General features: G+C 28.9%; 1 protein-coding gene across 1 annotated transcript in view; it reads right to left on the bottom strand.

The window, feature by feature from the left end:
* LOC123268992 overlaps positions 1 to 26,417 on the bottom strand; it is a 53,235-nt gene extending 26,818 nt beyond the window's left edge. Inside the window, exon 1 of the mRNA XM_044734467.1 lies at positions 25,165 to 26,417. Coding sequence (XP_044590402.1) covers positions 25,165 to 25,210 — 46 coding nt within the window. The 5' untranslated portion in view covers positions 25,211 to 26,417. The remainder of the gene's footprint in view (positions 1 to 25,164) is intronic.
* Positions 26,418 to 26,983: the final 566 nt, after the last annotated feature.

Consider the following 26,983-nt stretch of genomic DNA (forward strand, 5'->3'; position numbering starts at 1 on the left):
ATACTTATATTTTTATTCCTTTTCTTCTTCTTCTTTATTATACTCAACGCAACTCTTCTCGACTTACCCACCACGACGTTTTCATTCTCTTTCACATTACTCGTACCTGCACACCCCTTAACATCACATATACACATATGATATACATATGTGATAATATAATACGATGTTAAAGCTGATCCAAGATGCTCAGGCTGAGAGAGCACCTATACAGCTAAAACTCAGCTCGTCTACTCGTCTTACTATACAATACACGTATGGTAGTTGATATGAGATTTCTCGCGTTATATGATGACGAACACGTCGGTGGGCCCGCACAAGTTAGGTTCACTGTACTATTCTCATAAATCATAATGCTTCTTATGTTACCGTCAAAGACCTGCCGGATTACTAAAATACAAGTCCTTATATTATATACTTATCGACTTATGTACAAGTACAAGTAATTTTTTTTTTTTTAATTTTACTAATCGACCGAAAAAATTTAAAAGAAATTTATCGCTTCCGCTGAGTATGAAATCAAAGAAGAAATAAACTCGGTAATTAATTTTTACACTAAATATTATACATATATAGTAGCGAAAAAAATTGAGATAATGTATAATGGAATCGACTTCTTCCGGTAGAGGATTTTCCAATGGAAGTATGTATACACAGGGTTTTTTACTCATTAACGAGTACAAACGATGCGCTCGGTGCTTTTCATTAGGTAGGCCCCGGGCTAATGAGTTTACACGCGAAACGTGTAACTAGAGCGCATGCACTTGCATGATAATATACAGAGTGTCCCAGAAGTAACGGACGCCATTGTAGCATCTGATAAACAAAATAATTCTGAGACGAAAAGTCCTTAGCCATTTTTTAATCAGACGCATAGATAATTAATTATTAATTAAAATAACGTCCTTTTATGCGTTAGAGAGAGAGAACTAGTGTCAAGTCAAGTGCGTTCCAACGAAGATGCTTGCACGTGTGAATGTGTAAGTAAATATGTGTGACTACGTTAGCTATAGAAACTAGTTAGTCATACAGTTAGTTGTGTCTTTGTTTGGCACATATTTTACTGGACACTGACGCTCTCTCTCTAACAAATAAAGAGACGTTATTTTTAATTAATAATTAATTATCTATGCGGTTAATTGAAAAATGGCTAAGGACTTTTCGTCTCAGAATTATTTTTTTCATCAGATGCTACAATGGCGTCCGTGACTTTTGGGACACCCTGTATATTATTTTATTTATTATTTATATTTATGTTTATAACTTTATTTAATTTTTTATTTATTGTTATTAAATATTTAGATTTTATCTTGATTACAGGATATCCTGCTTAAGATCGAACCTTACCAATTTTCTGCGCATCCTTTGATTTTCAAATCGATTGAATAATTTAACGATTTGTTATTACTTTTTTATGGAAAGATTGGAGATAAATTTGTCGGGAGCTTGGTGTTGAAAGTTTTTCAGGAAATAAATTTATTGGGAAAAGTGATTTATTTAGTTGAGTAAAAAATTATCTAAGTTTAAATATAAAATTATACATAATTTTTTTTTTTGGAAATTTTTTATTAAAAAAAAAATTTTTATTGTAAAAATTTATCAAAAAAAGTTAAAAAAATTTTTTTTAATAAAAAATATCTTCTAAAATTAATAGTTATTCTCACCAATTAATTATAACAATATTCAGTTATTTTTTTTCTTGTCTTTTTATTGCAAAGTATTAATAATTAAATTTTATTCACTGCACACGATTATTTGTATTAATTAATAAATTTCATTACTCCTCTAATTAGTAAAAAAATAATTTAAATATTAATGGAAACCTGAATTTTATGAATTGCAAAAAAACTGAATTAAAATATTTATAATATGCAGCGAAATAAAAAAAAATACTTAAAATGTGAATTTTAATTAAAAGTTATATTAAGTAAAGCATGAAATATCAGTACATCAAAAAAACGATAAAAAGAGAGCCGCTAAATTGCAAAAGTGAAAACCAGGTAGATAAAGAGGACTTTTAATGTTATAACTTATGAGTAAAGCTATAACTCGTCAGACGCCACTGGCATTATTAAGTGCAAGTATATGTGTAGCTAACTACACTAGCAGCTAGCAGAAGTGAGGAGTGGCATGGGAAAATGAACTACCTAGTTATAGACGAGTTTATTTGTCGGTCATGTTACATACTTTATTAGTACATATTAACGATTTCTCTTTCTTACGAATATGCGCGAGTATAATCCTTGCCGATATATACCCAGTTAAATCCACATGTGACGTCCTATCCTGCATTCTCATGTCTCATGTTGGATCAGTAATTTTATATGCACAATGTATACATCCATTAAAAAACGAAAAGTACAGATCCTCTGAATAAAAATAATATAATAAGAGGTTAAAGTACTTTTGCCTTAAAGATACACTCTTTGAGATAAACTTTGCATAATATATATATACTTTGCACTGTACGCTTCAGACTGTATGCTGTATATGTACCTCTACTTGTATAATATAGAAACACTAGATGCTGAATACTATGTTAAATATACATTTCAAAAGGCATTGTTTACTATTTTTAACGCAAACGAGTTTTGTAATATTTCATTCATTATTTTTTTTATCTAAAACGCTTCTATTTAATTATAAAATAACTGTCGATTATTTATTACAAAAACAGCTTCTTTCCATTAACAACTTTGCAATAGTTAGCTCATTAAATACACCGATTTATTTCGCCAGGTTCGAATCCTGGAACCGTCAAAAAATTCTGAAATTATTTTAATAAAAATTATTTCAAGTGATAAAAAAATATTTTTTCAAAGCTTGATGAAGTCACGCTTAAGTCGCGCGCTACTTGTACCGCACGAAAAGCGAGGGTTCGAGTCCCAGCATCGTCGGAAAATATTTATCCTTAATTACAATGTGAATTCCTATTAATTATTAATTCATAAATATAATTGACGGAATAAATCATAATTATAAAAATTAAAACACAATTGAATAGCGATGTATTTAAAAAAAATGTGGAATAAAATATATTAAAAGTAATAGACACATTGCGTGTGGAAAAATTAAATAAGAAAAATATAGTAGTGTCTCGGTACCTTTGCGCATTCGTTTCGCAAGATGAATGGTCGGCATGTATCATACCCACATACGTGTTATATATACATATATTATTATATATATGAGTCAAACGCGCGTTCTTATATTATATCGCTGAGTAGTTATACCATGACTGTAGGCGAGTTAACATACATATACATATACATAAACATATATGTATGCATAAAAGCTATAGAACCGCCCGCGTCCGAGGTTCATGGAGGGGTTGAGATAAATTAACATTCCAGAGTAGATCGCGTAGTAATAAGCTTCTCGTTTAAATTAGAGCACCGACATTCTGTTTATATATTTTATTTTATTTATTTTTTTTTTTTTTTTTTTCCAATTAATTATTGAGAAGGTTAAAATATTTTTATGACAGGACCAAGAGGAGAAAAATTTATTTAGAAAAAGTTATACTGAGACAACTTGTTTTATTTAAGTATGGATTACTTTGAAATAAATGCTATTTTATTTTGGTTTATTTGATTGAACTCCCCTATTTATTTCATTCAAATAAAATTTGTTAATATTTAACAAATCTCGCTGAAAATAGATCACGCGACGTTTGAGTTGTTATTGTCGCTATTTGAGTTATCGTAATTTTGATACTTTTACCTTTTATACCTGTTATAATTGAGTAATTTATAAACACACATAATTTTTGATTATTTAATAATGGAAAAAAAAATATAAAAATCAAACTTGCACTTAATAATTTTAGTTTACAGAAAGATAGAGGGTCTATTTTACTATAATAGAAAATATATAAATCTACCCATCCTCATTACTTTAATAACTCAGATATCATTCACATACACATAAAGCATGATTTTTTTTTACCGACATTTAAATATAACAGTTATTTACAGTTAACGAATCTGATTCGACTGAAATATATACACTGAAAAAAAAAATTCTTGACTGGAGTGTAAATTTTCTTGACTCAAGAAAATATTGAGGAAGATTGAAAATTTTTTGAATGAAGTCAAAGTTTCTTAAGCCAAAAAAATTTCTTCTTGCTCCAAAATAACTTTTGTTTTCCTTAAAATTTTCTTTCTGCAAGAAATTTTTTTTTCTGTGTAGTTTTAAAGCATTCAAGAAAGATTTGACAACTATAAACAAATCAATATTTCATTCTTTTAATAAATCATATCATTGTCTAAAAAAAATTCATTTATTTGTATCAAATAAGTACATTGAAAAAAAAATTAATTTGAATCAAGAGAAAAATTTTTGAATCAAGTAAAATTTACTTGAAACAAAAAAAAATTTTTAGTTTAAGAATCTTTCTACTCAAATCAAGAAAATGTTTTTTAAAATTATTTAGTTGATTCAAGTAAATTGTTTTTTCTGTATATTAGTTGGTGGTATTTAAATAAGAGACTTATTTTTTATAAAGATGTTTTATTTTATTTAAATAAACTGTTCTCACAATGTAGATCTTTATCAAAAAAATCTTCAGAAGAAATAATCCCGCAGAATTCTGCTCAGATTTAATGATTTTATTTTTTATGTACTTCGAACAAGTTTGAAGTTTTAAATAAATACACACATATCGATATAATGAAGACCGACTTGGACTGTTTATTATTTTAATTTTAGGATTGAGAAAAAATGTCTGGGAGATTGAGAAATAATTGGTGGACTGTTAAAGTCTGATGTGTCGTTTCGCCAAGTGCGCAACCGAGAAAATGAAAGACTTGGAAGAAATATAACTGACTGGTGGTTGATGGTTCCTCCTCTACTCTCTACTCTATATCTGTACCGGTTGTTTAAACTCACGATATTCATCCATATACCATATACATATACACATACATAGTATCACATATGAATTATATCGTGGAAGAAAAGGTTCGCTCCTGAATAACGACGTCGTATCTGCGACTCGCGATCGAGTTAATACACCTCCAAAGCATCAACAGTTTCGATTTTAAAAACCTGCAGGAGCTAACTTGCGTGAGCTGGAGCTCGACTATGTGCGTGCTCGAGATTTTTAAATATTAGTAACAAGAGTTGTTTTTTCTTTTTACAAAAGAGTTTATAAACTCAGCATAGCAAATATGTGATTATAATTATAATTAAAGGAGCAACACTGTATGCAATAGTAATAATATATGCACTGCAAAAGTTAATATTTATGTGTTAATAATATTAATAATTTGTATAATGTCGTCATTTTAAAGAATAATTGTTGAATAAGTGCATGAGGATCCCTGCATGTAAATGCCTGAGGAGCGTGGCCTGGAACGCCGTCCCATGTATGTTAGTGCTAGATAAAGATAGCCCTGGTAAGAACAAGAAGACATAGATGCGGCTTAGTTATAGGAACGGAAAATACAGAGAAAGTCTTAAATATATATCTATAGATGGTATATCGTACCTTCCTGCTTTTGCTACGCCGTATTGTAAGGACTCGTCCATTTACATTCTGCTGTGTAATTTTTTTTTTCATTTTTAAACGAAATTTAAACCCGGTTTATTATATTTGCAAGATGTTATATGTAGTATGCAATAAACAATATCTTCTTTTACTTTATAACTCATAAGTTGTAATCTTGGATCAGCTCGACACGGCAATCTTCTTCACGGGGTTATTTTGTTGAAATACATGGGTTTTAGTTTTATGGACATCTCTATTGCACGCCTCTAGCGTGAACGCCAGGTTTCTATTCGCTTTTCACAGTAAAAAATTTATTTGAGTCCAAAATAATTGTTGTTTTTTTTTTTTTTATATTATTTATTTAAGAAAATTTTAATGTCTTTAAATCATTTTTTAATTGTTGAATTGGGTATTTTTTAGTGCTCTTTTATTTCAGTGCAGGTTTATATAGGTTCAACTTTTTTTTTTAATATAATCAACTTGTTCGTGGAAAAAATAAATTAAACTATTTTGAGGTAAAGCATGTTATTGAAGAAAATTATACAAATTCATTTTAATCATTTTGAAAAATCAAATTAATTTTTTTTAATAAGTTTTTTAATGTTAAATCTTTTAATATTATTATCAATTTTTCTTACTATTAAAGAATAATCAAAACTTTAAATTATGTTTATAAAAACGTCTAGCTTTTTTTAATGATTTCTTATTTGTGAAATTTTTTATGTTCATAATCTGTCATTGCGTCCATTCTTTTTATATATTAACAAAGTTCTTAGGAACTTGTTAATGTTTTTTTATGTTATTATAAAAAATTTTAATAGAAATTAAAATAATTTCTCAATGAACAATTAAAAGCTTGAAAAATATTTTTGAAAAAAAAAAATTTTAATTTTAATTTAAAATTAAAAAAAAATTGAATTTATTTTTTTATCTACAATTTTGAAACTAGTCAGTTTCAAAAATCAAATTAGACCTTTTATGATTATTTTCAAGTAGCAAATTATTTTTTTTTTTTTTTGTAATAGACTAAAAAAAAATCAAATAATTTCTTCTTACTAAAGAACGATAAAAAATTTTAAAAACGAATTTTACGTAAAATATTCAAAAATAAAAAAATTCAATTAAGCTTTTATTTTCAGTTCTATAATTAATCAGTTTTAAAGATCAAATTAATTATTTCTATGATTTAAAAATCGTCAAAATTTTTATTATTATTCCAAAAAATCAAAAAAAAAATCAGATAAATTTCTTCTTAATAAAGAACAATCATAAATTTGAAAACCACAATATAATCATCAAAATATTTTGTAATTGAATCTTAAACAATTTTTTCTCTTCAATAATGTATCATCAAAAATAAATTAAAAAATTTCAGTTCATAAATCGCAACAACAGATGATTGTTGTACAACAAAAAATGACGTATACATGTACTTGAAAGCCGTGTTGTGAAATGACCGAGTGAAATTATCTTCCGATGGGATAGGATAATTCATAAATTTGTACCCGTATTAGCTAATTGTTTATTGAATTGTAAAAGTGATGGTAAATGAGCCGTATTAGCATGTATCGAGGTTGTTGGGTCGTCACACTCGATAGCAGCCCAACAATACTAGACTCTGTAGTCGGTACATAGTGTATAGATGCGAATAAGAAGTAAAAGCGATTCGCCGGAATGAGCAATATACAAGACAGCCATAAAGGCTTCTTACATTCATCAACATCTATACACGTATACAAATATATATATAGTTCTTTTCTGAGTAGAGGGTTCGACCGGAAGTTTGTTATAATCCGCGAATACCTAGTGGTCGCTTCCATTCCATTACATTCGCCATCTTGAACTATCTCAACTTTTCTATACAACTACACATATCATATGTATTATATTTTATTTTTCATCCCAGTACAGTCAGTAGTTTCCCGCTCCATTCGTGTCGGTGAATCCAAGTACAAGGGCTTGGTTCTGTATCATACACATCTCAACCGGGAAATGAGAGTATAAGTATCATGCATAAAGACTCTGGAAGGCAAGAGGAAATTTAATGCACAGTCGAGTAGAATGAAATGACTATTCTTACTTCTTACTTGCTCACGTTTTTCTTCAAATCGATACTTCTTATATCTTCGATCATAAATCTTTTTAAAATGAAATATTTTAGTAACTTAGTCACGAGATATCGGGAAGTTGTAAAAAATATTGTTTTTCAATGTTTCAGCTAGAGCTTCTGACGGGTAAGTGACGTCACGAGTCTAAGATTATGGCGTACTTTGAACAAGCCGGTTCAACATGTTATTTATGTGTAAAATGGAGTTAATAGTCATTTTTTACCCTTCAGAAGAAAAACTGTTTGCATAAAAACTGGATATTTAACTATATAAGCAATTCATTTATTATCTTTACTGCAAATTATAATTTTTTAGTAAAAAAATGGTCTTAGAAATTAATGAAAGTTAAAAAATTATATCGAAAGAACGAAATTTTAAGTTAGAATTTATTCCTTATTAATATTTTATGAAAGAAGGAGCAAATATTGTCTACTAATTTTGAAAGTCTAAGAAACAATTAAATTAATTATTAGATTTTTTATCCTTACAATCAGAAAGTTAATTTTAAAAATTATCTTTAGATTTATATCATTTACAAATCCCCGTACAAAAATGGATTGATCACTCATTGATCACTGATTGATCAATCATTGATCACGGATTGATCAACAACTCATTGTTAATTGATCAATAATTGATCAGTCAGTAATCAACCATATATAGATCAATGAGAGATCACTTAAAGATCAATAACTGATCACTCTGAGAATAATCTGATGGTGATCAATCAGAGATCAGTTAAAGATCACCCAGTGATCAATCAGCGACAACCTATAGATCATTCGGAAATCGCATAAAAATCGTCGTGTTTAAATGAAAATCATGCAGTGGCCATTTAATTATCAAGAAAGGATTGACCCTTTATAAAGTAATCATTACTGAATATATAACTATAAATATCATAAGTAAATACAAGTAATAGCTGTAATAAAAAATATTATCAAGAATACTTTAAATAAATTTTATTTTCAGTATCAAGCAATTTTTATCCTATCACTGGACAATTTTTATAATATCTCCGAGTGATCTATAGATTGTCGCTGATTGATCACTATCAGATTATTCTTCTCAGAGTGATCAGTTATTGATCTTTAAGTGATCTCTTATTGATCTGTGGTTGATTACTGACTGATCAATTATTGATCAATTAACGATGAGTTGTTGATCAATCCGTGATCGATGATTGATCAGTCAGTGATCACTTAGTGATCAATGAGTGATCAATCCATTTTTGTACGGGTCATTACGATTAAAAAATTTGTATGATTTTTTTTGTAACTGATAGTTTTGACAATTTGTGTAAGTTCAATAATTGTGTTTAAAAAGTCAAACTAAGTTTTTTCTAACTTTGAGTTTAAAAATTATTCAATTCTTTATTAATGAGAAAAAATTTTTTTTTCTAAATTTAAGTTTGAACCTCATTTCGTTCTAATCTATAAAAAAATACCAAAAGATATGTTTTATCAAATTTCAAGTTGAAACTTATTTCTAATAAAATAATATTGAGATTATATTAAACTACAAAATTGTTCTCGGTTAAAGATTTTTTCTCTTGAATCAAGCTAATTTTTTATCAGTATCTGTCAACTTCATTCAAGAAATTTCGTTTACATTTAAACATTAAATAATAATCATTGATCAAAATCAAAATCCTTAAAAAGTCTTTCAGAGCTTTATTAACATTTTCAACAATTATTTATTGTTCCCTTTACTTTTTCATTTAACTACTTACAACAACCCTATTGTCCATTAATTTCAATCAAGATATCGTTCCTCACTTATCAGGATTGCAAACAATACACTACAAAACAGAGGAATTATTCAGCAAAACTCCACCATCTTGATCATCTTTCAGCTTCTCAAGTAGATTCTCTTTCATTGATTGGAAAATTCATTATTTCAAAAACACGGAAAACAATTATTTGTTATTTATCCTCATCATTGTTCTTCTGAATCCTGCTTATCTTCTCCGTAAGTAAAAATTCAACCTTTAATTATTTACTTTCTATTCTTCTTTCAACAATACATGAGCAAACTGATGGTCACTGGGATATTTTCGAGAGCCAACAAAAGGTGTATTTTCCGGGTGGCCTGGACGTTAACACCTGGAATCTCCAGATGTAAAATATTTTTGTAGACAAACTGTTGAAGTGAAAGTAAATACACCAGAAAATTTTTCTTGAAAACAATCTTATAATTGAAATAAATATTTTCTTTTAATTATAAAAATTATTTCTGGATTTATAATTGTGAAATAAATATAATGAATGAAGTGAGAGTCAAATTACGCGTAAGTACTTTTGCACATATGCGTATGCGTACTGCAATATATTAATATATATTACCATTTATAATATATGTTAGTGCACATGAGTAAATAGCATATTCAGCTGTTATTTGAGACCTTTTGAGTAGCTGCAAGGCGTAGCAGTAGCACGAGACGTTTAATTCAAATTGGCTGAGTCAAGGATAAATCTGGGCAGCATATTTTAATGCTATATGTGTACTGATCCAGACCGGAAACTCATTCGTGTCCATAGGCTATTCAACTTGGCATTACTTTTGAGAATAACTCTCAACGCAACTTTTCTTAAACTCTTTTAAACTGAACGGGTTCGATGATTCTCCGAAAAACCCAGAAAAAAGAACAATTTAACGTTCCAGGCTTGAGCCCATACAGACTGACGTAAAGGGTGACGAATTTTTATTGTCCCGTTCTATTTTAGATTTTTTGTCACCGCTTTAAGTTCTTGCCTCGCATTCATTGTACGGGCTTTGCTCTGCGACTCTCAATGTATTCAAAGACAGAATACCAAAGACAAATTTAAAAGAATCGGTATGGGTCTATTCCTGAAGAGTATTTCTATTTTACATAGGAAGTCCTTGCCTTCAGCAAATTGGCGTTGCCGGTCTAGAGCAAAAGCATGCGTCCAGTAATTGTCCACGATCAGGAAGCATAAAAGTATTTTTATTTACATGTTACTGGTATGTGTATAAATAAAGTAGCTCGTGCCATGTACTCGATTTGACGTCTCGCAATATAGGATTTTTTCGCAAGTAAATAAGAGAATAAGACAGTGGCACGCGATCGACTCGCTTCACGAGTTATGTACTATTTATTTCTTTCTTATTTTTTTTTATTATCTTATCCCTTGTAATTTTTCCGAGAACACGAAATACGGAGGAGTTCGTGAGCATTGAAAATTATTTTTTGTTGTTTAGTTTTATTACAGATTGACGAAGCAGAATAATTTAATTGTTCGGATATTGTCAGTAATAAAATTGTTCGGGATTCCTTGGTTTGTAAAATAAAAATTTTAGTAGCACGAAAGTTTGCTTAGAAATAATAATAGTAATAATAATAAATCATTTTTTTTTTAATAATTGCAGAACATTTTTTTTTAATTTTCAGGCCATGTTTATACAAATTTTAAGTAAAGATACAAATTTTTTCAATAAAAAATCTTCAATATTTTCGTAGTTAGTAATAAAAAAAAAATGACCCACTGCTGGAGTGATTGCAGCTTTTACAGTGCCCGAAAAAAAAAAAAAAACTTCAATTAGAAAATATTATTCTTACAATAAAAAAAAAATTGAAAATTTGGAAAAATATAGATCTAATATAGTAGAGCTAGGAAAAAGGCTCGAAATTTCATTGAAAATGTGACGATATTTGGCATGCCAAAATTACAATTTTTTTGCAATCAAACCACTGAAGGGCATTTGGACATTGTACAGAAAATTAAGAACTGAAAAAAATTTGTTGTCGAACGATTTGTAATCAAATGAGACCATAAAGAAAAAATGAAATCACTCGCTCAGTTCAGAAAAAATATTCATACATTTATTCTACAAAAAATGCGCGGTTAAACATCTGTCGAAGTGCTCGTACTTCCGATAAAAAATTTTCTCATTGGTATCATTTCTTCCTAGTGTGTTAGTAGGGGAAGGACGGGCAAAACGGATATGTTAATTTAAAAATGAAATAACAAATATATATTATAATCATATCCATTCTTAACTTTGGCTAATAATTTTTTGGGTAATTGAAGTTTATAATTAAAGTAAAATAAAAATAATAACAAAGAAATTCTTCTTCGAAATTAAAAAAAAAAAAAAAGTCAACATTATCCGTTTTGCCCTACCACGGGCGGGCAAAATGAATACTCAGGTCGCGTAAAACGAATACTGATTGGAAAATACATTTCAATCAAAACAATCGTCGCAAAAATATCAACCGCGTCCTGAATATGAAGAAAAAAAATCAAATCTGCATCGTCCTTAACAACATTAAACTAAGTACTGTATACTTACGATTTAAAATTTTTTTTTTTCCTAAATTTCAATATTTATAAAAAAAATTCCCACAAGTATGCAAAACCAATGCTTTATCGATAACGGTAAGTGTAGTTACATAATAGATTGATAGATTGCTGTCTAAAATATTTCTATCGACCGACCAGCGATTTAAAACGATTATTCATTTTACCCGCCCTCTCCGTCTTGCCCGTCCGTCCCCTAAGCAGGTCTGGTGTACGCGCCTGGACTGCTGTAGAAATATATGTATATCCAAGTCTCTGTTCTTTTCAGAAAATAAGAGTAATAAAAAATAAAATTAACGATGAGAGTCTGGTAGCACGACATCAGGAGCACCTGGTATCGCAAAAGCTGAGAGCAGGGGGCCGATTCATAGTTTTTATTTTTTACTTATTGTAGCATTAAAATGTATATCTCTTTACATTTAAGACGCGCTGCAGAATCAAGTCGTTGATACACTTTTTTATCTTTTATCTTGAGACTACAGTTGTTAGAGTTAAAGGTTTAAAATAATAAAAATGAGGCGTTTTTCCTTCATAATATAACATTTTATCGCAAGGTCAGATGTTGGACGTAAAAATAAAAAACACATGAAAGAATTGGAATCATCAGGTAGACGTACGGAAATTTGCCACGCTCGCGTGTTAAGTTTCAATGGATTTCCAAGACGTTGTCATTATATTTTTTTTTAAATAATTATTATAGGTATCAATTTTAAATATCCATCTGTCGTTGGCTGTCATCTTTATGGTATACTAATATCTATTGCAGGAGTGACAGACACCTTACGTAATTTACATTACTGGTGTAATAATATTAATAGGTATTTCTTAGGCAACTGCACGTGTGTTTTAGTTGATAGTTTACATTGATGTCAATCAATATTTTCCTTTGATGCAAGAAGCTTATTATCATTTTTTCTTACTAGAAAATTTCAACCATCAAAATGTGTACTGCTGGAAAAGTGAATTTAATTTCAAAAAAAATCTTGAGTAAAATTTTTCTTGATTAAACTATAAGTTTTGATTTATCCAAAAAATTTTCGACTTTATTCAAAATTAACAAATTCTTGAAAATCATTTTGTTAATTCAATATTTCTTTCTCTTAAATTGATTAATTTTTACAGAATTGTAAAAAAAAGTATTTTTAAATTTGAATATAATTTTGAACTTACATTGAGCTTTTTTAACTTTGAGTTAAAATTATTTATTACAAATAAATAAAGTTTCATCAGTGAATTCTTTGTTTATTTGCTTATAAAAAAAAATTCTCTACAATTTGCATCAAAAAATTTTTCTTACTCGTAATTTATTTAACTTTTATAAAAAAATTAACTTCAGTAAAAGTAATTTGCAATAAAAAATTCTACTGCAATTTTTTTAAATGTATACCGTAAACATTTTAATCATTTAAAAACAATGTTCTGTTTGCTTATATGAAGGCTTTACGATACACATACTTGGTGTGACTCAGAACGATGACGTTTTACATCACTCAACGGAATATGCGTGTTCAAACACGTTTTGATTTGCGATTACTCGCAAGATGAAGTTGCGTCTACATATGAATATAAAATATACACAGCAGACACTAAATGTTAACTCGTTTTATAATTAACGAGCAGTAAAAATGTCTTGTTTATTTATTCTTTCTTATTTCAGTATTATCGATCGATATATATTCATATATTTATATATAACAGGCGTAATAAATCTTTAATCTAATTTAAATAAATAATAGACACGGGACATGTGGTACATAAACTAATGAGATATGAAATGTCATATCTTTTCCTTTAATTACGGTCCTCGTGCTCCAGTGTATGCTGAGTAGAGGGCTTTTGTCGACGAAATTCAAAGGCTTCGCGATTCCGCCCTCGGAAGCCAGTCCGGGTATGCCGCATTCTCACGTTCCCTTGTGAAATATTCCCTTTTTATTTTTATTTTTATTTTTATTTTTTACTTCATTCAGGAAGTGATTAATCGAATTGAGAACTCAAAAGTTCCCATGAGTTCTATTTCCTTTGAAATCAATCCAATGGGATAGGATATAGAACAATATATACAAAATGTACAAGGCTAATAAGAAACAAAAAACAAAAACAGTTATTTTTGCGAAACGGCGAATAATAAACAATACTTAAGCACGATAATACATTAAAATGTTCATTTCCGTATGAATTGTGCGAGCACATTATCGGGGGGTTCTTTTTTATAGCTGTTATTTCGAAAGCAAAAAGATTCCACTTCATCTTCCCCTCGGATTAGAATTTACCCCAATAACTTTTACGAGCAATCCTCAGCACCCTCTTTGATATATATTTGGACTCTACGTGAAACTTTAATACCTCGATATCGCTTGTTCACTCCCCTCGTACTGTGTCCTGTTATTTTGTTGGGATAAAATCGATAGTGGCATTAGAGTTAGCAAGTGCTGCAGGATGTGTAGTGATACAGGTTTCTGAATAATTTTTTCTATTTACTTTTAAAAATACATGGTTGTTTTTTTTTATCGATAAAATATCAGTCAATTTTTTTTTTTTTCTATAAAAATATGGTAAATTTAACAAAATTCCGAGTTAAAAGCTAGTAATTCAATTTTTATGTAGTTCAAATGTTTTTAATTAAAAATTGAAGATTTAATTTAATAAAATTCAACTATTACTTCAATTACTTCAAAAATGTGGATATTAAATTGAGAAATAAATTTTTCCTTGAATTGACGAGGTAAAAAATAAATAAATCCAATCTTCACTTTAAGTACGGATAAAAATTAAAAAAGTAATTCTTAATTTTAAATGGGATGAAGAATTTTGATTTTTATGTTTTACTTTTGATCACAAAAGTATAAATTAAAAGCTTATTTTTAATTTAACTTTCTGAAAGTAGAAAATAGTAACTCATTAATTACCAATTTTTTTACGCAAAAAACAAAAACAATTAGAATTTAAACTCTACAAATATAACATAAGTTTAAAATTTCGACTTGAGCGTACATGTCGCTAGTTATTACATAATAAGGTAGTGTCGTAGGTCACAAGTCATAAGTTAAATAAACTTGAACTTGAATAAACCTTCACCCTCGATCCTCGATACAAGTAATATGTCTGTATAGTAACAGTATAATTATGTTCACTTAATATTGTATAGTGTTTTTTATTGGTGTCTCGTGCGTGTAAACCGATTAGAGTGACTTTAATGCTCCCTGGTCGTTTTATCCTTTTCACATTTACTTTCAACTCGTTATACATTTAAATGCTTTTATATACTATGTCCCCCCACCTTAAACACACACCGTATAAAACATTTCGCAGAAATTTTCCCATGCTTGACAAAAAATAAACCGCTAAATTAATATCGATTTTTTTGCATCAATCCCATGCCCAGAAAAAAAAATGAATAAAAATAATGAAATATAAAATGTAAGTTATAATTTTTGCTGCTCCATGACCATGATATATATAGTAACAAGTCGCGTGTGGGTTGTTCGGAATTCCTATGCAAATGCCGAGCAAGTATACACGGACTTATATACATGTATATATTTAAGTATAGCAAGAATATCTGCTTTAAACTCAACTCGTTTTGTTCCTCAGGATCAGCTTGTCCAGTGACTACGCATATAGCAGGACCATATACATAATACATAATACATACTAGTCCACTGATATATATTAACATTAACATTAATTTTAACATTAACACAAACAGACCCAGTCTGCCCTGGTGTCGACAAATCAATGTTTTACCCAAATACGAATGCATACCTAAACCCACGTAATACTTTAACCCATTTATATAAATATATATAAAGACCCCTATAACCATTCATTTAGTCTTTTCGGCTAAATAAAACTACAAACGAAGCTCCGAGTCATTTCGTTTTTTTTTTTTTTTTTTTTTTTAAATAAATAAATAAACAAAATAAATATACATCTTCTCTTTCAGGCAGAATGTTTTTGCTGACAAAATAAGGCTGTTTAACATTTTTATGCTTTTAAATTTTCTTATTACGTGGTAATAAGGGACAGGTTGGTGATTCTGGACAAGGTCGCTTATTACCCACGATTTTAAATGTTTTTTTTTTTTTTCATATATAATATCAATTGCATATTTATTTTAGGACGATGATGAATTACGTCAATTATATTGAGGTATAAAATATTTATGTGAATAGTATGGTAAAAAAAACGATTTTCATCTTTCAAATATATATAGCCAAGTGCAATTTTATATGAATCTTACAGTGATATAAAAATCACACTCTTTATCATATATATTCATATTACCATATATGACCACACTTGAATTGTACCAATAGAAAATATACATTTTTTTCACAATGTGCTCATATATGATTTCATATGGTTTAAAAAAATCAGACATCGTTATATATGTCCACATATTAATACATAAATCATACAAGGTCATATGATTCATAGATAAAATTTCATGTAGATTTTCAAATGTGATGAAATATAATTTCATACTTTACCATACAGTACCGACGGAAAGTTTCCGGACAACCTGCTTGTTTACTTTTTAATTTAAATATGATATATAAACAAATTAACCTGATCTATAAAGAAAATGCTATTTTATTTTACAAAGTGTATACGATCGTGTCATTGACTTTCTACTTGATTTATTTTACTTTTAATAATCGTTTTAATAAATTTTCATCTTGTCCAGAAACTTTCTGTCGGGATGTATACTCCCATATGTTCAAAAATTATTTCGTACTTTGTCGTGTATGGTCACATATAATCACACATGAATCATATAAAATTAGATATGATTTATGTATAAGATCCTATATACTTGATGAGTATACTTTCATGTTTTGTCATATATGTTCTAAAATGATCATATAAGATCATATATAATTCCCACTCAAATAAAATTTATTAATGTTTTAACTATAACTCGTAATAAATTATCGTGGGTGGCACAAAAATGTCCTCATATACCAATAAGACAGTCATTGAACCGGATTGATGGTTGATAGTGGATGGTTGATGGAGGAGTGAATAAAAAGACAGATGTGTCACGAGCCACATGGATCTTAATATAAAAAGGCTTCTTTTTCCACTTAATACCCGTTGAACGTGATCCCGATAAATAAAAACCTCTTACCATACCTCATACCATACATATATGTGAATATCTATAGGTTTATTGTATACACGTATACCTGACCTAACGACACTAAAATGCTTCTACGGCACTTCTGGTTGAGTTGATGGGTATAAACGCGATGTGTGAGCATCGATGGACCTTTATACGCCTATTGACACGTGTCGATGTTTCAATTCAACATCAAGTCAATACCATCCCAAATAATACTATAAAAAGATTATATACTTGGATAATTTTTTTCTCAAATAAAAATATAATTATTAATATGACAGCTGTGACTCGAATTACAGGAAGCCTCGCCTTTTTTTCCTTCATCACATCACATATCATATATATTCATTATTTCATCTCTTTGGTAAAAAAATGATCAGTCGCACAGCCGGTTCCGGTTTTTTTATTTACCATGGTAAATTTTACCCGAAACATTGTAAATTTTGTTTACTTTAACGCTTTTAAATTATTGAGTTGCGATGAGAAAAATGTTTGTATACATACTAAAAGTTACAACGATGTTATTAAATAAAATTTATTATTTAAAATACTTTTTTTTTTGGATAATATTATTGACTGTTAATATCTTTGAGAAGGATCGCAGCTGTTGCTATGAAGGATAGAATGGATTGCGATGGGATGTTAATGCTGAAAGAAAGTTTGAACGAGTTGTAGCCAGTTGAAAATATAAATAACACGCAACAGTAACTGTACAGTTGTATAGAGAATTTCAGGGGATTGCCAGTGTCTGCGTTGTCAAAATTACTTTAAAGTCGCGATAAAAAAATATAATGGAAAAAACGTTTAAATAAAGTAACAAATCCACGTTAATTTACTTGGAAAGAAATCTTGGATGCGCCCACTGACTAATTTTAGAAACAAATACTAAAACACTTAATTTTTTTGGTGAGCTATACTTATATAACAAAGAATGCTTTTTTTTGGAGATCAAAAAAGCAATCACGCTAATCTGGATACTATTCATTATTTTGACATTGAAGTTTTACTGTTTAAGTCTTTAGCAGCTTTTTCGAAGTACTTTTCGTCGCGATTTAGAATTTTGAACTTCTTTTTGCCTTAATTTAACAGCTTTTAATTAATTTTATTTGAAACTTAAATCAGATTTTTAAAACATCGCTAGTTTTATTCGAGATTAGTGATCGTCTGCACTTCAATAAAATGTTATTTTGTTTTTTTAATAATTAGTTGAGTAGAAAAACAAAACTTTTAGCAAGTAAATTCTTTTTTAACATGGTAGTCACACTTATAAAGTGACATCTGCGTTTGAGGAGTATTTAGCGCTAGATACTACCGTTTTTCTGGGTCCTAGATCATGTTGATAATAATCACAATATTCTTGAATTAAAGAGATTCTATTGAAGTTGTAATTATTAGAACAATTAAAAAAGTCATAAAAATATGAATATTTTAAACAATTTCGAAAATTTTTAGAAAAAAAGAAATCTAAATTGTTTCTGAATGATTTTCGTTGAATTTTAAGCTTGGAAAGTGACAAAAAGCTAAGAGCTAATATTTTAAGTTTCATAATTTTACAAAATTTTTTAATTTAAATATAATTGTAATTTACATGCTCCTAAAGAGCTATACGTTGGTTGAAAATGAAGCGATGTCGGGCTAAGTAAAATCTGGTTTCGTAGAAATTCGTGACTTTTCAAGCTTTGTATGCGTAATTTTATGAAAACAACAACTTATGCAAATTAAAATGAAAATACTATTGAGAATAAAATCACCAGATGACAATTTCAGTTTTTCGACATAAATTTTTTCGAATGACCAGAATAATCTTATAATGCTAATAAAGTGTATAAAGTTATTCAGTCATTGTAATTTCGATGTAAATTCAAGGCTATTACTCAGAACTTATTGTAGACTTCTTAGGCCACATTTTATGAAGAAAAAAAAAATCTGCAATATTTTATGAACTGCTATATACTAATAATACAGTTGTTTTTATAAATTTATATTTAAAAATAAAAAGAGATGAAGGAGAGAGTGCAGCTTTAATTTGAGATTAATCAGACAGTCAAGTGGCATGTAAGCCAGAAGGCTTTTACCTTCAAGTTGCCACTCATGTCATGAAGAAATGCATCTCATCGCGTAGCTTAATAACACGGATAACAATGTTTTACGAGTTTATTTTTAGCTAGCTCATCTTGTTTATTTATATTTAAACTTTAAAATGTAAATATAAAATGTATTATTTTTAATGTGTTCAGAGTACGAAAAAAGAAATAATATTTATATGTGAATGAAAAGTATAAAAAGCAGTATGTAATGCATTAAGGTATGAGTAAACGAGAATGTGCAAAGTTGATACAATGGATTATTATGATGGAGACAAGTGTTAAAGAGAATGAGAGTGAAGAAAACACCTCGAGGCGTTAGTCGTCGTCGGATTTCTTTGATCTCCGCGTTCTTTCATTCATATTTTTTATTCCACCTTTTTTTTATCTCAGCTCTTTACTTTTTTATCTTTCGTGTGAAGATTTCGAGCGGAAGTTAACATGCTGAGCGATAATCACGTCAAAGATTTCAAAAACACATAATTATTTATTTTCCATCATCAAATATTTATATTTTTATAACTGTTATCTTTTTGTTAAAATATATACACACAATCAAACATCAGCCTTCAGTTAGCAAGATTGCTCGTTATATCTTAAGTTCATACAATTAAGGTGAGTTATTATTAAAACTTCAAACGTCATTCGTCGGACTCAAAATTTATGATTTTTCTTGTATTTCGTCAATTAAAATCTAATATATTGATCCGATTTTGCAGATTTAATCTTGTAATAGGGCTTAAGAGATATGTGTTCTGGAAATAAAATTATCAATAAATTTTAATGTTAATCATTACTTAAGAATATTTTCGATAAAATATAATAAACAAAAAATGATAATTTTTACTCTATAAAAAAATATCGATTTATATGTCATTTTATAGATAGACAGTTAAAGACATTTTATGAAAATTCATTGGAAAAATTATGACGTAATTCTTGCATTGATTGTTATAATTTAAAGTTAAAAAATTAAAAAAAAATTTTTAATTAAAAAATTCTAGGTGAAAAAGTCGAATAAAAAGTAATAATAATTTTCTAAATTTTTATGATCGCTTCAATACGAAAATTTTATACAGTAGTTAAAAAATTCATGAAAATTTAAGAATCTGTAGTTCTGGTTTATTTAAAATCTATGGTCACTTTTTTACCCTGCATAACAATTTTTCAGAACGTTCAATTTAATTTCTTTTTATAGTAAAAGTTTTCATTTTTTTATATTAAAAAAAAGATCTATTTAATTAATAATTAACATTAAAGCTTGTTAATTCAATTGAATATTTTTAATTTTATCACAAATATTTCTCAACTAAATACATAAAAAAGAAATAAGTCTTATGCATCGTCTATTACACACCGAGCAGCGAACTGTAAAGGCGTGATGAATCTGCACTACACCTGAAAATTTCTCAGAATAAATAAAACTTTCTCTCCACACTTACATCCATACCATACCACACCAATCCGAGCTAATATAACTCTCATATTAACTTTAGCTGCTCGTTATCGAGTTAGTCACTCGTGTCTGGTTTATTAGTCAGCAGACTACAATTTATTTATCAGCACGCTTATACTTCTATTGCCACTACCTACATTTTAATATTTATATCAATATTCATCAACCTTATTTAATAATTACTACCCTAATAATTTTAATATAATCTAATGAATTTATTATTCTTGTGCCTTACTTTTCCACTGTTCAAATATTTTCCATCAACCACTATGCTCTCTGGGTCATAAATTGTCCTGATATTTACATTTTATTGATTGATGTAATTTTATTTTACACTGAAAGAAAAAATAAAAAAAAAAAAAAATTAACAACGTTATTAATTTGTTTAAAATTTTCAACAATTTTATTTCGAGATTTGGGAAATAAAAATTTTGGATGAAAATTCGCAAATTGTCTATCTAAGATTGTTTTTTTTTTTTTTTCTTTAATTCAAATCAATTTTTTGTCACAACAATGTCAATTTCTTTCAAAAGAAATTTTTCTTTCAGTCTACGGGTTTTATTAATTATTATGAGATTAATTAAATTCATTCAAATATTGTGAAGATAATTGTTATAGTTTAAATAAATCGGCGAACAAAGAATTAGACTACTACATTTTAATATTTAAAAACAATATCCCACAAAATATGGCAAAATTTTATCGACACAAGTACAAGCGATAATAACATAACTGAAAAGTTTTCTCACGGTACGCAAAGTCGGAGCTTAAGTGTTTATTTATTATCCTTTTTTAATATTTTATTTTTTATGTCTCTTCCTGTCCTATTCTCTTGGCGAGAATCGTAATCTTTACTCCAGTGGCCTCGGCGGTTAGGACATAAACGTCTTTAAAACCGCAAACCAACTTCATATACTCTCACAATCAGCTGGTGATTCCGTAGCCGCTAGCCGGCAAGCCTACGGAATAATACAAGTGAAGCTGCAGCTGTACTCATGCTGTATTAGTACTTAGTCTGTGAGACTTTTTTAATTTTTAACGATAAAGCCCAAGGAACAAAGTACCGGGAGGCTATTTTTCTCGTCACAATTATTCTCTTCTTTGCCTGCTTAATTTAATGCTTAACTGTTTATTTTACTCTACTTTAAACTTAATTATTGTGACAGTTAAAATGCAATCATAACAATTCATAATGGAGGCTTGTTTATTTTAAACTTAATTGTCTTTATTTCAAACTTCAAAGTCTTCTTAGAACCCGAAAGCCGTTAATCTGTCGCTTCAGGTACGGACGAGCGGTTATAAACATGACATCTTCAAGAAAAATTCATCAATCGACCAAATCATTTTTTATAATTACTCAGATTCGTGTAAAAAAGAACCGTTCCAAAAATTATTACTCCTTGTCAATTTTTTTTTTTTTAAGTAAATTTTTCTGAGAAAATGTTAAATAAAATTATTGTTATCTGCAATATCTATACACGTTTACTTATAAATTTTTTTCGAATGTAAGACTAACGAGCAGTAAACAGAACAATAGTGATAATGATAATGATGATCTGATAAAGATAATAATGAGTACAGCAATCAAGGACGCGAAAAGAAAATACATTTGCTAAATTATGAAATGTTTTATATTTCTATTCGTGTTCTGTAACAAGAGAGCCCCTTACCTTTGTCGACTATCTTTTCATTTCCGTTTGACTGTTATCAGCGTAGAGGTACTGTGCATGTGTATGCATGTGTGAATGAATCATATGTATACATGTGTTAAACTCAGACGGACCGAGAGCTACATACTTACAGGTGTATTATATGAATGTTTATTTTCTTAATACGTGTTGGTACATTCTTGCCTGCATAATAAGATCTAAGGGTTAATGGACTCGGGTTTATTCGTATGTTGCTTTAAATTACTTTACGATTCTTTTAATTCTGCTTAAATATTTTCGTTGGAAGTTACTTTTTTATTTCGTTGCACGCTAGATCTTTTTTATGGTCATATTTGGGTAATTACTTTTTTAAGACTTATTGTATGTAGATTTGGAATTTCAGAAAGTTTCAAAATTTTTAATTAATTATAAAACGCAAAAAAAATATAATGATTAAAAAATTTTAATTATAAAGTTAAAAAAATTTGTTTAATTCATTTTCTAATTTTGAAGGAGTCAAAAAACAATTCTTAAAACAACTTAAATTTATTTGAAAATTTTTCCGTCCACATTTGTTATCATCAGACGTAATGGAATAATTGGATTAAATTAAAAAATTTTCACACTTCATATCCAATAACTTGGCAAAATAACAATAAGAGTCAAAAATAAATAAAAAAATCTTAGAATTTCTTCGTAAACTAAAGCCAAATAATTTTGTTTTTTTAAAGTCTGACTTACTTTTATGCACTACAAAAATTCCAAACACCCAGAAAATTAAAAAAAAATACTCCAGACAGAAATACCTTTGAAGACCAAAAAATAACAATTCGCAGTAAAAAAGTGATTTATAACAAGATTCTCAAAGTTTTTAAATGTCTATCAGAGAAGATGACCAAGAGTTATTTGTAAGAAATAGCAAAAGAAAAAAGAAACTCATTGAGTGTATGTAGAGCTGAAAGCTGAACGAAGAGCCGAGGAATATTCTTGAATGAAATATATTCGTTGAGCATGTCGGAACCTGGAAAAAATACGAGGGGTTACTCATACTTATAGATCTGTAAATCCGAGCCCAAGTAGTATAAAAAGTATATATACAGTACTTTTGAATGCTATGGCTACGCACAAGCTATTTTGTATTTTCTACACTAACTTGGTCCATAGTATTTTTTTCATTGTCGCGAATCACAATGCAACTCTAACATAATGTGCTCTCGGGTCCTGTTCTGTTTAGTATGTGTATATATTATACAGGTTTGAGGGTTTTCCAGGTGCCCGGCAGGATACCTGGAGCGATAAAAGGTTTTTCCGAGCGATCTGTTATGTCCGAAAACGTCTGGTGTATTCCTATCCGGGTTTTATTTACTTTGAGCGGACTAAAGTATTTTCTATTATAGTCTTCTTTTGTACATTATTTTTTATGTTATTTCTTTTAGCTCGCAACAGTGTTATAACTTACGAGTAAGGCAGGACAGACCCATATAATGTAGGGTATTTTTAAAAATGGACCCTGTATTTAGGGACAAAAATTTGTCGGTATTTTTAATGACATCTTTGGTCAATGAACAGGTAGTAAGGTAGAAAATATGTGAGTGGGCATCGTGTTATTATTGTTATTATCCTCGGACCATTTGGAATCCTAGAGTAGCTTTTAAAATTGCTTCCGTCGAAATTCTTTTCAAATTTCAGAGTCCACCTGACTATGACGGTATTAATGTTTGGTGGATGTGTGAGTGTAGAAATCCCTTGAGTTTTATCTGCTTGAAGTTATGTTGGTTTAATTTGCGGGGATCGAATAAATTGACCGTGAGGGAGGCTACCCTCCATACCAATGGGACTTAGGGAGTAAAGTTATTAATGTGATTAAATTTGTTTATTCTGCTACTTTTCAGGGGAATAATTAGACTTATTTCTTGAAGAAGGAGAAGATTTTTTTTTTACGTAAAAAAATGAATGAAACGCGAAGAAAAGAACGTGACAGAAAGAATTATGAGGAAGACTATAAATACGAATGTTTGATCAATGGCTTTAGAAATATGTGTATGAACTGTAGCAATTGTCTTTTGGCAAATAATATTTGTTTCAAGTTTTTGCATAAAAAAATTTTTGAAAATGAAAATCGTTTTGAAATGTTGAATTTTTTAACTTTGAATTTATATTCTGTCCTAAATATGAAAGATACGAAAAAATTGTAAGTGATCATTAGGAAAGAAAATTTATTAATTTTCTACAAAAAACCTCAGTTACAATTTTTTCATATTTTCACGGAAAAAAGAAAACTCGAAAAATTACAGTATAAAATGTAAAATCGGTCCCGTCGTAATCAAAACTAGAAAAATTACAGTTTGAAATAACATTTTTCTAAATTCAATTTTTGAATTTAATTTTCAGAGCTTTCAATGTAAATATTACACTTTACAATGTAATTCTTATAAAATCTGTAATAATTACAATCTGAAACTGTAATTTCTCGAGTTTTATTTTTTCCGTGTTCAATATCTCATTCGAAATTTTGATTTCAAACTTAAAAATGACATCTTAAACTAAATGATCATTTTTAAATATTTTGTTTTTATAACTTTGAATTAAAATTCTATCTAAGATATTTAAGATACAAAAAAATCATAAAAGACTAATTTTATAGCGAATTAATTTTTCTAAAATAATTATCTCGTGCAAAATCACAATTTTAAATTTGTACAATATTTATTTTAAAAAATTAAGAGCTTAATGGAATGATTTCACAATTAATTGAAATATTCTCTCAAAATCACGAAACAAATATGCAAATTCAAAAATTTTCTTATGCAATATGTTGTAAATCTCGCTCCATTGTTCATTGCATGACCAATAAGACAAACACTTCCATTGAGTCCCCCAAAAATAAATAAACTAATCTAACATAAAATTAAAAAAAAAAATTACTTACTCTGCGCAGAGAAGACAAAGTTGAAGAGTAGTAAAACAAGTAGCATGTTGAATTCTATTGTCTTACAACAATAACAATCTAACAATTCTAATAACACTCAGCACTTAAATTTAACCGCAAAAACACAATTATGTTAAATGTTAAAGCCACTCGTTGGATAAATAATGTAACTGCATTCCTTATTAACCCACAGTACTGTAAAATGAGGATTTATTTTATTAACTATAACTGCCCGTCTAACAAGTTTAAGTAGCCGGCAAACGTCTAGACGTCGCGGAAAACTCGCGAGTTATTTCTACTCCTTGGCTGCATTAAAATTGATATGTCTGATATGAGAATGTTGAATAATAAATAATTTAATTTTTTATAAAATGTAAAAAAAAAACATCCAAAGAATTAATTGTAAGGAAGAGGACACGGGCGTAACTATAAGCCTACGACGTGAAACGGAGCGTGTAGAACTTTCCACAGTACAACGTTGTGTGGTTAATATATCTTCTGAATTATATTATGAGAAGACGATAGTTAAGTAAATAAGTACCGTTTTTTATAAGTCACTTAATTGTTCTACTGTCTTTCACTGGGTAATTGCCGCTGTCTTGGAAAATTACTCCGTTGACAGTCGAATTATTTTGTTATTTTTATAATTTTAATTTTTTAACAACACACATGGATTGTGTAAAAATGATTAATTAAATAATTATGTTAATAGGCAGATAAGATAAGATAGCTATCTACCTATTGGTGTTGATGTTACACTGATGCACAATCCACCTGCGATGAAAGATAGACCTCACGGTGTTGAGGCTCGCGAGTGAATGCCGATCGACGAAAACGTGAATGAAGTTGCCAGCCGGCAGCCGGCAGCGGCGTGTGGTAGGTGTAAGAGGGAAGAAGCTAGTATTGGGGGTAGGGATGCTCTAGAGTGTGTACATGGTAGTTTCGCGGTGGTCCCCACCAACACGTGCTAGGTAGACGTAATCCAAGTATGTATGAGTAAAGGTTTATTGTATCTGGAGCACTGTACACTACTATGCACCGTAGGGTGGATTTTTAGTTTATAGAATGGAAGACCTGGAACTACGAGTATATTGGGAGAGAAATGTCCTAGACAGAGTGACAGATAGATTGGATGACAGTGTGACAGTATGAGAATAGCGGAACGCCTTCATCCCTCTGGAGCGTGCGCATTGTTATTTCGAAAAGAGGATTGTGGGTGTTTAGCAGCAATTGAGCATGGATTTACGAATTCGTTTTCATTTTTTGGTCATGTGTTACTTTGCGTACGAGTATTTTTGGAGAGAAAATTGGGAAAGTGTTTCTGAATTAACAGCTCTCCAAAAAAATGCAAATTTTCATAATACTAAAGTTAGCCGACGTTTTTAATTTTTTGATATTTTTTTCATTTATTAAATAATAACTAAAAAATATTTTTTATAAATTGCACTTACAGTTTTTCAAGTTTTTTTTACAAGTGAAAATATTTTTTTATTATTTTGTAATAAGTTTGTCAATAAAAAAAATTCTAAAAATTTTTAGATGTCGGCAAACTTAATTTTCATAAATTTTCACTTTTTTTTTTTGAATTGAGGTTTATATAGAAGATACATATGAAAAAAGTAATTTTTCTGTGCCATTGATTTCAGATAAAAATTGTGGCTTCTAATATCGTGTACACCAACTGCTAAGTCGGATGACAACTTACGATATCAGCTGATATCTCCGCTACTTTTCAAGTTATATTGTTATAAAATATGAAAAAATACTTTTAAATATATATAAAATACCCTAATAGTTTAAATAAATAACATTAATTTTT

The sequence above is a fragment of the Cotesia glomerata genome, linkage group LG7 (assembly GCF_020080835.1).
Source record: "Cotesia glomerata isolate CgM1 linkage group LG7, MPM_Cglom_v2.3, whole genome shotgun sequence".
Classification (NCBI taxonomy): Eukaryota; Metazoa; Arthropoda; class Insecta; order Hymenoptera; family Braconidae; genus Cotesia; species Cotesia glomerata.